The sequence below is a fragment of the Perca flavescens genome, chromosome 19, assembly GCF_004354835.1.
Source record: "Perca flavescens isolate YP-PL-M2 chromosome 19, PFLA_1.0, whole genome shotgun sequence".
Taxonomy (NCBI): Eukaryota; Metazoa; Chordata; class Actinopteri; order Perciformes; family Percidae; genus Perca; species Perca flavescens.
The window spans coordinates 9,374,857-9,387,356 of NC_041349.1; the positions used below are offsets into that span (position 1 = coordinate 9,374,857).

The 12,500-nt window shown below is 40.2% G+C and overlaps 2 protein-coding genes across 3 annotated transcripts in view; one reads left to right on the forward strand and one right to left on the reverse strand.

Annotated features, from left to right (window-relative positions):
* txk (TXK tyrosine kinase) overlaps positions 1–1,299 on the reverse strand; it is a 37,023-nt gene extending 35,724 nt beyond the window's left edge. For both annotated transcript variants that reach the window (XM_028563961.1, XM_028563960.1), the window contains exon 1: positions 1,027–1,299. The gene's annotated coding sequence lies outside the window, so the exon portion shown is untranslated. The remainder of the gene's footprint in view (positions 1–1,026) is intronic.
* LOC114546218 (tyrosine-protein kinase Tec-like) overlaps positions 1–12,500 on the forward strand; it is a 24,620-nt gene that overhangs the window by 176 nt on the left and 11,944 nt on the right. Inside the window, 5 exon segments of the mRNA XM_028564906.1 lie at positions 2,185–2,386; positions 3,650–3,754; positions 5,436–5,517; positions 10,856–10,984; positions 11,674–11,708. Of these exon segments, the coding sequence (XP_028420707.1) occupies positions 2,249–2,386; positions 3,650–3,754; positions 5,436–5,517; positions 10,856–10,984; positions 11,674–11,708 (489 nt within the window). The 5' untranslated portion in view covers positions 2,185–2,248.

Consider the following 12,500-nt stretch of genomic DNA (forward strand, 5'->3'; position numbering starts at 1 on the left):
CTTTTTTTAAATTACTGCGGCTGCGCAGATTGTGAGGATATGGCTACAAAACAGCGGTCAGCAAAGTTGCACCGCAGGAGAAGGAAACACCTTACGTTAGTGCGTTTATAAGTATCATAAAACATGATATAACTCTACAATAACGTAGTATAGGAAGCCTTTGTTTGTCTGTTTAGATAAATATGTATTGTAACGTTACCACCTAAGTTAATGAAGTTAAACCACCTGTGAGCAGGTGCTTTTCTTCTGCTGCATTCAAGTGCTGTCGGAACACACGGACGGCACGTTAAAAGTGTAGGAAAATCAGTAATCAGCTCTTTTCACTTACTTAAAAGTAGCAATACCACAGTGTAGAAATACAAGATGTGAAAAGTATGTCACACGTGTGCAAGTTGAAGTCACTGTGGTGACAATCAAGCAAATCACAAGTCAAGTAATAGGTACAGTTTACAGTAATGTTAGCTAGGTTAAAATTAACTTTCTAGCTAACATTTAACCCATTATATATATATATATCCTCATCCTCCTTTTCTTATTTTTGGCACCTCCAACTATGTCCTTTTAAGTTGAACTTGGATTGAAAAACAAACAAACAATAAACATATATAAGGATTTTTTCAAGCATGCTAACAGCTAGCTAGCTAGCTAGCCGGGCCAGGTTTATAAATTCCAAGCTAAGCATAAAGTATTGTTTTGTAGCCTATGTTTAGCTGTATATAACAAATTAGTTATCTAATAAGGTAACGTTAACCATTTACCCCCTAATAAAAGGTTACTTTGGCAGAGTAACTTTCTTGTTTTCACCTCTGCTCAAACAGCTTAACCGTTAGCTTACTTAACGGTTAACTAGCTAGCTAGCTAGCTATATACAAGGATAGCTAGCTGGACGACTCCAGCCGTTACAAAGACACATACCGGCATAGATATAGAACGATAGACCAACGGTTAGCTAGCTTAACCGTTAGCTAACTGGGTGAGTCCAGCAGTTAAAACCGTTAAAACACATTTACGTAACGTCAACGTCACCTTTCTGTTGTGGCTTTTGTAGTAACGGATAAAGTCAGATGTTGTCGTGTCAGTGGTTTTTGAGCTGCAGCCCAGGCACAAGGCTGTTCTCTTCTCACTACGGTCATCGACTACATCGTCCTTCAAGTAATATGTTGTTATTTTTGGCATAACTCTCTCCATGATGGCTTCCTCCTGCGTTCGTTGGCCTCTCTACTGTCAGGTGCCAGTGCCTCTGGAAGGTTGCCAGGTGGAATGCTCGGTAGAAGGTTGCCAGGTTACCGAGCATTCCACGAAAACTCACCCATTCATGTTTCAAAAACAAAACGTAACTTCCCAGTATCTTGAAAAAAACAAATAAATTTGTAGTAACACTATTTATTTATTTTTATTTAACCTTCCTGTTGTCCTCGGGTCAAATTAGGCCAACAATCTATATCAGAAATGTGGTTTCTTTCAACCAAATTGACAAAAAAAAAAAGGAAGAAAACGTGGATGGTTCCCTACAACGCTCTTCACAAGTGAAATAAATGATCAGTTCACTACTTTCATTGTATTTTGGTGATTTTATTCCAATTTATAGCATTTTTAAAGAAAAAAAACTGATAGGAGAATGTTGAAAAAAAGAAGTGAAAAACATGTCGGAAAAAGCTTCAAAACGGTAAAAAAAAACAAACAAACATTGGAAAAAGTGATTGAAAAAAAGAAAACGGGAGGGAAAAAATGACCAGAACATTTTCAAATTTTGACCCAGAAAGAGAGAAAGTTGCATGGTCGACATGGAAGACAACACAAGGGTTAAATACATTTTATTGTTTCTTTGGATTATTATTTTGAGTACGTGTCTGAAATGTTGTATATTTGAATTTTTTTTTTTTATTCTTAACTTTGTATTTCATTAATAGGAAGTCAAGACCTTTCGATTTATCCGTTTCAAGTTTAAGTCAAGTCTCGAATACCAAGTCAAAGTCGAGTAGGTTATCAATGTGAGCCAAGCAAGTCTCAAATCCTCAAACTTCGAGTCCGACTCGAGTCAAGTCGTGCGACCCGAGTTCCCCTAATCTGTCTTGTACTTTAGCTAAAAAATCAAAACAATGAACTAAAAGACTCCATAAAGCTGATAGGAGTTAGATTCTGTGAAAAAATTTTTAACTGCAGGTTTTCCCCCCCCCATCTCAGCTCCAGCCCGCTGCATTCTGACGACATCAACCAATGGGCTGCTGAGGGTGTGGGCGGGGCCACGATGAGTGCCGAGCTGCTATTGGAGGAGAAACTCATCAAGCGTTCGCAGCAGAAGAGGCGGACGTCGCCGCTGAACTACAAGGAGAGGCTGTTTGTCCTCACCAAGAGCCGGCTGACATACTACGATGGAAAAGCAGAGGTCACTTTTATTAAGTTTTACGTTTCAGTTCCCGCTTAAACTAAAACGAAACTGCAGACAAAGTCTGCGTCACCAAAGGGCGTAACTTGGGGTTCAACATTGGAGGGCTTGAGATCTACACTTTAGAGCAGAATTGAAAGATTGAACAGTAAACACTTCATTTACTGGATGAAGGTGAATGTTTCTCCATCATTTTGTGCCTTTTCTGCATCACATTATGGTGAAAATGTCTTTTATTAAGTGACTTTTTCTTTTGTTTAATTTTCAGTTTTGATTATTGGGGGGTTGTAACTCCTCCATCCCCCTTGTAAATTGCGCCTATTGCGTCACCTCTCAGTGTGTAGTTGATTTCTTATTTCAATACAGTCCCTCCCGAAAAACGCGATTATGCGATCGCATAATTCAACGCATAATCAGCCAAAGTCTGCATATTTATTTTTTTCAAATACGTCACATTTTCGGCGCATTATTTGCCGATTTCCGCGTAAAATATGCAGGGCTTGAATGATTTCATAATCCCTGCATTTTCGTTGCAAAAAAGTCCCATAATATATCCAACAATGTTCAACCCCAGAGAAACCCAGGTTCTGCAACGAACGATTATTTTCATTGACGATTAATCTGTCGATTATTTTATATTAGTTGTTTGCTTTCTCAAATGTCAGAAAATGGTGAAAAATGTGGATCAGTTTTTCCCAAAAAAGCCCCAAGACGACGTCCTCAAATGTCTTGTTCAGTCCTTCCAGAAAAACGTGATTATGCGATCGCATAATTCTACGCATAATCAGCCAAATGCGCTGCACTTTCGCCTCATAAATTGCAGATTTCCGCGCAAAATATGTGAGACATGCATGATGTTTCGTTACAAAACAGTCCCATAATATATCTTAGCAGAAAGTTGAAAAATGTTGCGTTTACTTCACACAAGAGCAGTCATTTTCCCCTGTTGCCATGGGAACGTTATGAAGTGACGTAATTATGTGACGTGAACATCATCGAAAAGCAGGATGTTGGGGGGGAATCACTTTTTTTTTTCTCTTGTTCATGAAACCGCAGTTTTTGCAAGTTCCCGCAATTTCATCGCATAAAATTGCATAAATATCATATAGCATATTCCATCGCATTTTTTTAAGAAAACGTGCCGCAATAATCAAGGATTTTTGCCACGCAACAATCACAAAAAAAACTCTGCATTTATCTGGAAGGACTGGACAATAGTAGCAAAAGTGAATGAAAAACCTGCTGTTGTTTTTCCATCAACAGAAGAAGTTCAGGAGAGGCTCGATCGAGCTGAGCCGCATCCGATGTGCCGAGATCGTGAAGAACTTCGGAGAAATCATCCCCTGCCAGAACAAATACCCCTTTCAGGTACGAACAGTACCGGTTCTAGACCATTTCATATAAAAGCAGTCAAGCTGGGGCCACATTCGATTTCAGAGGTAACAAATATATTAAGCGTTAAGTGTTACCTTTTATAGGTTTGGTATCTACAAAAGACTAACGATACCCATATCAAAGAAACCAACAACAATATAACATTAAAGATTACTCTTTCAATGTTAACCTACATTTTATTCTTCAGTGCATGTGGATTATATCTAGCCTCGTGAGACCATCCTGAGCTCCAGTTTTCCAGTCTGGCATCTTGAGATAGAGAAAATTTGGACCGACCAATCAGCGTTGGTTTTGAGGCAGGTTTAGGTGGTGATAGACAGATGGTTTATCCAATCAGCTAACCAGTATTTTCGCCCCTTCCCAAAAGTTCTCCAACGGTACGTTCCCAGATGGATATGCCGAGCCAGGTTAGATCATATCCCCCGTTTGGGGGTAAAGATGGGAGAAGGAGTGCGATTGTTGACGTAAATTGCGCCAGCAGTTTGACAGACACTTATATTATTATAATACAAAATAATTATCCTTGACAAGTGGAAGTCACACCTAATCTAAAAATGTGTGTCTCTTGGGTGTGTGCTACTTTGTGGAATGTTTTTTTTAGCTGTTGGTTTAGTTTCAGTCAGAAGTTACTTAGCTGAGGCCTACAACTTTGTTTGTTAAAGTCATAATGCCTGGCAAAGATTGTGTGGTTCTGTATCATTGTTACTGACACAAAAAAACAAACACACAAGGCATCTTTAAACTGTAATATGCCACAAATACAGTACACAATCTGTGCTGCGCAAGATGATAATCCTCTTGTAGGGATTTAAAACACTGCACGATCTGTTCCACGTTTCCGGTCGTAGTTGTAGCGGTCTGGTCTGCCGTTAGCCTACACCGGAAAGCTAACGTTAGTTTAGCTAACAACTAATTTGACTAACCGCTAGCTGAGACACAGCATGTAAAAGACCCTCAAACCTGAAAATAACGGTTAAAATATATAACAGCTGTTACGTCAGTTCTACTTTACTTGTGCTCATTTAAAATACAATCACTCAATACTTGTCTTTATTGTTATTACTGTAAAGTTTTAATGTAGCTGTAGCCTGCTTTTCCCCAGTGTTTAGTTTGACTTAACGTTATTTTAGACTGAATCAAGCTGTCAGCTAGCGGTTAGCCGAATTAGCTGTTAGCTAAACTAGCGTTATTTCAATTTAACATTATATTAACGTTTTAAAGTACTTAAATATATAATAAGTAAACCCTAATTCACCTAACACACAACTAGCGATCAGGGTGCAGTGAATGGTTAAAGGTCCCGTGGCATGAAAATGTCACTTCATGGAGGTTTTTTAACATTAATATGAGTTCCCCCAGCCTGCCTATGGTCCCCCAGTGGCTAGAAATGGTGATAGGTGTAAACCGAGCCCTGGGTATCCTGATCTGCCTTTGAGAAAATGAAAGCTCAGATGGACCAATCAGGAATCTTCTCCTTATGAGGTCATAAGGAGCAAGGTTACCTCCCCTTTCTCTGCTTTGTCCGCCCAGAGAATTTGGCTCACCCATGAGAAAGTGACAGAGGGAAGATATTTCAGTGGACTGAAATGAGGAACCGAAATTTGCGTTCTAATCCAGTGTTTCCTAACCAGTTTGTGTTTGTGTTTGTGTGCAGGTGGTGTACGATGCCAACACTCTCTACGTGTTCGCTCCGAGTCACAACAGCAGAAGTCTCTGGGTCCAGAGCCTCAAAGAGGGTCAGTCTCTCTTCTATTCTACTCTTGTTATATCTGTTGTGAAATGTTTGTTTAAAGCACTTGAATAAGAAAGTCCTTTTGTTAAGTTTAAAAAAAGTCTAAAGGAAATGGTAAATTATAGTGTGATTAAAAGGCACTATTTACATTATTTACAGTACTTGATTTACAGCTGATATTTACACATAACCATTTGTTTAACTGTTGAGTGTCAAGTTTGACCCATTTTCAAAGTTTTCATATCAGAAATATGGGTTTTCTTTTAACCAAAATGGGCAAAAATAACATGGATGCATGGATGGATCTTTGCACGTGAAATTAATGATTACTTTTATTGAATTTTGGGTGTTTTATTAAATTTTATAAACATGTTTTAAAACAGTATTGTGACTAAACCTTGACATAATCCAGTCTGTGATTCACTCAACATCCTTTGATCTTAACTATTAGTCAAAATAAATCATAATTTCTGCCTTTTTAAATCAGAAATGTAGGTATAATATCATATATATTAGGTTTATTGACCATGAATTTCAAAATAAAACGTTGAAAAAGTGACAAAAGCATAAAAAGAGCCAAAAACGCTGGGAAAACGCACCAAAAATTCAAATTCACTTTTGACCTAAATGGACAACAAGTTCATGGTTGACTGGAAGACAACACAAGGGTTAACAGTAATTTAGTTTTACTGCAAACCGTCACAGGAAGTGCTTTTATTTGGAAGTAGCCTACACAGAAGTTGTCTGTTGTGCACTCTTGCTAACTTACTGAGATGAACGTGAGACGCTAGATGCAAAACATGTCTGTCAAGCTTAAGTTGCACACTTTCTTGCGTGTAAAACTGCAACATATTGAACAGTAAATGGTCACGTTAGAAGACGAGCGTTTTTTTTTGGTAGTCATTCGAAGCCATTCCACTACAACATCGATTGAAACAGCAGAGCAGCGTGTACAGATGTAGAGTGATAGATCACATTCAGTATATAGTTTGAGCCGTTGCATAAAGATGTTTTCACACTTTCAAACCACAGTTTCCAGCAGTGCCCCCCGTTTCCTCTCCCGCTGTGTTTATGTACGTGACGTTTCACCTGAGACAAGGAGGTCGTGCAGATGAAACGAGGTCAGGTGCCGCTTTTAAAAGGGATAGTTTGGACCAGGGTTCATAATTAAGGTTTTCGTCCACCAGCCAAATGGTTAGCGCATTTTTAAATTTTCCCATCCACGCAATAGATTACCATTGGGGTTTTTTTGGCTAGGGAGTGAAGCAAATCTACCAGCCACTTACATATTTTACCAGCATTTGGCTGGTAGATGGTGCTAATTTTGAACCCTGGTTTGGACGTTTTGAAATAAAATTCAGTACAACTGTTTGACTCCAAAAACACAACTTTTGAAGCTCAGATCTTGGACACGAACTTGTAACTTTCTGCTCTTAGGGCCCTATCTTGCACCCGGTGCAGCGCAAAGTCTGAAGTCCGAAAGTGTCTTTGCTAGTTTAAGACCGACGCAGTTGTCAATTTCCCGTCCAGCGCCCGCGTCATTTAAATAGCAAATGCACCTGCGCCCATCTTTGCACCCATGGGCGTGCTGGTCTTACAGGGAGGTGTGTTCAGGTGCATTCTGGGCGTGCTGGTCTTATAGGGAGATGTGTTCAGGTGCATTCTGGGCGTGTTGCTATCTTGAGGCAGCGGGAAGGGATCACACCATTGACCAACAAAAACCTGGTCTAAAGTCAATAACGCAGCATTTCATTGTTATTTTAACAGCAAATTTGTAAAATGCTCCTAGGCTCGTGCACAGCACTCACACTAAGCTTGTTACACACACACACACGCACAGCAGCACACGGTGCAAATCCTCCATCATAACAGCAATGCTCCAAGGTCCTAACGCGCCTGGCTTTTAAAGTTAATGGGAGATGATCACTAAGTACAACCCTTTAGACCCAGGTGCCCGGGCACACAGACCCTTATTTTCAGCCGTCAAATTAGCGAAAAAGTGGATTTGGACACGCCCTAAACGCACCTGTGCCCATGGGCGTCAGTTTGGTTTGAAATGTGCTGGGGACAGAGACGCATTTGGAAGTGCATTTCCAGAAGTGCTGGGTACAATGATATTCATGTTTTTTTTCTCTTTTGCGCAGGTCATGTTTTGAAAGACGCTGTCCTGTAGATTACTAATGTAAATTATTAAAAATGTATTCAAAAATGTGGTGATGTCTGACACGTTTTATGAAGAAGAAGCCTTAAGTTTTCAACCGTTAGACAGGCATTCTACAACGCTTAACGTGGTTTAATGCAGGGTGCAAACTACGCAAGCATCAAGGCGTGGCGGCGCTGAGGTGCAAATTCAACTCATGTTCAGGACATGTTAATTTAAAGATTCGCAGAAAAAATATAAACATTGGAGGCCATTAATCGGCACGCAAAGTCCTTGTATTTCCATTCTGCAGTAAGCGTCATATAGCCATGGTAAAAAGAAAACAAGGCAGTTTAATTAATTTCGGTTTTACTAAGAAATTATGTAGCGATGACGTTAATAGTACGACTGAGTCACCTGCTGCAAGCCCCACCTCCAACCGGGGTGACAACTCAAGAATAAGCTGAAGAAATAATGTCCTCTGGCTGAAGATGCTCCTAATCCCTCTTGTTCCTCTCTCTCCCGTTAAATTGAAAAAGTCCTATTATTATTATAGACGATATCTGATACGCGTTTCTGCTTCATTAGAGCCTATAAGGAAAAAGCTTAACGTGGTTGAATGTAGCAGGACTACCTAAACAACAATCAATGATCACCAAATTTCTCTCTTATATTGCTCATCATAACCACTGAAAACTGTCAAAAAATCTAACCGAAAGTCCTTTTATTATGGACGTTATCTGACATTAAGCGTTTCTGCTTCACATTTTCGGCAGGGCGGCGGAGCGGCTGTGGGTTGACTCCCCACGGTTCTCATATGTCCTATAAGGTCCGCAGCAGAGCGGCTGTGTCTTTGCCTGTCCTGTGGGGGGGGGGGATAGAGCTTTTTGTGGATTTGTTGGTATCTGTCGATCACGAATTATAGGCCTGTGTGTTATGAACTTTATTTTTTTAACTAAATTGAGTTTGAGGTTTTAAAAACAAAAAGGCGGGTACAAAATGACTCATGACGAAATGTGGTGGGGACACGTACCCACCGTACCCACCGTCCCCACCGTCCCCACCGAAATCGACGCCTATGCCTGTGCCATGCGCTTAGATTGTTAAAATAGGGCCTTAAGTCTGTTTCCATTTCACTTCACTACACAAACTTTTCCACCCTGAGCCAAGCATAAAAACGTTCAGGTTTCAAATTCTATGAACCACGAGCTCAGAATCTCTGACTTAAGTTGACAGTTCGGATGATTTGCAGTGTGGTTGTCTGAGCGACTTCTCCGTAGTCAGTGCGTTAGCTACAGTAGATGTTTGGAGAGTTTGGAGGCAGGCAAGGCGTACCGACACAGAAGCTAAGCAATGTGCTGCTGTGGACTGGGGGCAGCAGCAAAACACATTTTAGACACCTAAAAACATCTTTATCAGTTGAAGTTCACGCTATATTTTGGATATTTTCAGCGCTTCACCTCGCTGTCAGACAGCCCTTTACGACAGAGAACCGTAGCGACTATCTCTGCTCTCTTCAAAGCCACCAGACTCCAACAAACAGATTGAGGCAGCGGGGGACCCAAACGTTAAAAAGTTCAAATTAAACAATGGGGCCTACTACGTAACTTATAAAAACCTGGGTCACCATTGGTTACACAATTGCAGTTGTGTCACACTACACCTTTATGCAAAATGAGGATTCAGAAGGGTCCAAAATGTAATTTGACCATAAAACTCAATTCATGTCAACAATACCCACTGCTTCCGAGTCATAACTCTGGCAAATCTAAACACAGAGACATGATACATGTATTTTTAGATTCTGTGTGACTTACACTTCCTGTGAGTCATTATCTTTGATGACCGCAGTGGATAACTGTCTATAAAGTTGCTTAGGAAATCATATCTCCTTATAGCTGCAGAATCGTCACGTTTTTAAGTTTTCTTCAGCATCAAAGTAATCCAGTGATAGTTTTCTGTACATTAAAGGGTACGCTGCAAACAGAAGCTATTAGTTCATTCGGCATGCTTTTCATGGTGCAAATTTGTCAAAATATAAAACATATAAATATAAAAAAATTCGGATTATAGCTCACGCATAACTCACTGAATCCATAGCATTTACATCCCTCAAATCATAATGGAAACACCTTAAATTAAGCTTTCATAGTGTCTTTTTAACTCATATAACAGCTCTTGTAATGTCATTTTCGGACGCATCTGACAGCTGTTTTACAACGACATGCCTACAGTGTGTTTCTGCTGCCCCCAAGTTACCAAAAATCTATTAATGCAACTTTAAAGACATTTGGGAAAAGAGAAAACTCTCCAAACTCAGTTTTTGTATATATATTTATTCATAGAGCTCTATTTTATAACCCTGTTTTTTTTTTTTTTTTTTGCTGAATGACAATAAAAGGAATCTTGAATCTAAACTCTTTACATTCATGTACTAAAGTGATTAAGTATAAGTTTTATAACCTTATATTCCAACTTTGAGCCGCACAAAGGAAGATTTGTTTAAAGTGCCGATATTATGCTCATTTACAGGTTCATAACTGTATTTAGAGGTTGTACCAGAATAGGTTTACATGGTTTAATTTTCAAAAAAACACCATATTTTTGTTGTACTGCACATTGCTGCAGCTCCTCTTTTCACCCTGTGTGTTGAGCTCTCTGTTTTAGCTACAGAGTGAGACATCTCACTTCTGTTCCATCTTTGTTGGGAGTCGCACATGTGCAGTACCTAGGTAAGGACTACTAGCCAGTCAGAAGCAGAGTATGAGGGCGTGCCCTGACAGTACCTAGGTAAGGACTACTAGCCAGTCAGAAGCAGAGTGTGAGGGCGTGCCCTGACAGTACCTAGGTAAGGACTACTAGCCAGTCAGAAGCAGAGTATGAGGGCGTGCCATGCTAGCAGCTAGGCGAGCATTATAACGTGTCTTGTCTCTGAAGTAAAGGCTGGACTACAATAAAGCTGTTTGGAGCAGTTGGTGAACAGTGTTTTCTGTTGGAGATGATAAGTCCCTTTGGGGGGGACTTTGTAAACCTATAACGTGCACAAAAAAGATATATAACGCAAAGGAAAAGGAAAAGGCCAAAAAGCATAATATGAGCACTTTAAATGTCACTCAAATGAAATGATACTTATTCCAGAAACAGACCCTCTAGTTGACACGTGAACCTTATTTTTTTTAACACGGAAACTTTCTCTCTGCAGAGATCAAAGACAACCCTGTGGTCTCAGCCAAGTTTCACCCTCAGTTCTGGCAGGAAGGGGCGTGGCTCTGCTGTCGCCAGGCGGAAAAACAGGCTCCGGGCTGCGAGGAGTACAACCTGTTTGGAGACAGTAAGAAATCTTACCACTCAACTGTCTGTCCTTAGTTTAAAGGTACATCTAACTCAAGGCACTAGAGATAGGAAGTGGTTAGGGTTAGGTGCCTTGAAGTCGATGTTGGGGGCTTAAAATATCATCGAGCTCCCAGTTCACACGTTAGATTCACAGTGAAACCGCTTTCAAACATAGTTGCAAGTTTCAACTTGCAGATCTCTGGTCTAAAGTGGGCTTTAGTTTGTTGCAAAAGAACCACCAAATTGAAATCTATATCTATTTACATTCAATCTAACATCAATTTAAGTGTCATAAGAACTTTAAAGTAGGCTACTTATTTTAAGGTACTTTGAGTCTAGCTGAATGCAGTGAAATGGCATTTTATGACTTTTTAAATCATGAATACATTAATGTATAAAGAGTATTTATGGGTCCTGGTAGTGCTGATGTTGAACTGGTTTATATACAGTCATGTCAAAAAAGTAGGACACCCATGCTAAAGTTGACTAAAAAGAGGAATAATACCATACCTAGAGATTGGCATGGTTTTATTTCAGTTAGCCTAATAGCTGGTTTGATTTGCATTGAGAGATGATTTTATGGAAAGTACCCCATGCCAACCTCTAGGTATGGTGAAGGGTATGTGATGATGTGGGGGTGTCCTTAACGTTCTGCTTGGTTTCACGGTTTCTGTTCCTCTTTTCTAGTTTCCAGAAAACCTTTACCCCCGATTCCTGGTGAGGTGAGTAACGAGAGGCTAACCGCCAACCACACACACACACACACACACACACACACACACACACACACACACACACACAGACAGACAGACAGACAGACACAGAGAAAGAGACACACATATACAGAACACAGAGAGACATACACACACTTTAACAATTTGCATACAGCAGGTCTTCATAATATTACGCATATCCCTCTGTTCTCATGGGTATAAGTAATGGCGTCTTCGCCATATATGGCGGCTGCCTACGACAGCAGATGGAGCACAGTGCTTTGCTAGTAATTTAGCCCTCTTTTGGGACATCCCAAGCTGATGAAGGTGTGTGTGTGTGTGTGTGTGTGTGTGTGTGTGTGTGTGTGTGTGTGTGTGTGTGTGTGTGTGTGTGTGTGTGTGTGTGTGTGTACTGCACTCAGTGAGGACATTGCTATATTCACAGTAAAAAGCTAGCTATAATATTGATGTCCCTGTTAATTCTTCCCTTAAATAAATTGTTAAAATGTGTGTGTGTGTGTGTGGCCTAAACTGCCAAATATGAAAATACAGTAAATAGTCTGCACCTAATAGCTCTGAGAAGGTGTTTAGGAGTGGTTCCTCCATGCTAGGATCAAAGGTGCATGCCACCCCCAAAGCAAACGCCTCAACATCTGGTGTATTTAGCAAGCAGCTGTGAGGAAGTATAAGAGTTACTATTGCAGTGCTGAAACATTGATGGTTTTACACACGCACACGTTTTTGTACCCTCTTACTGAGGGTGAGAAGTGGATGTGTTTCAGTATTAGATCCACTATCCTG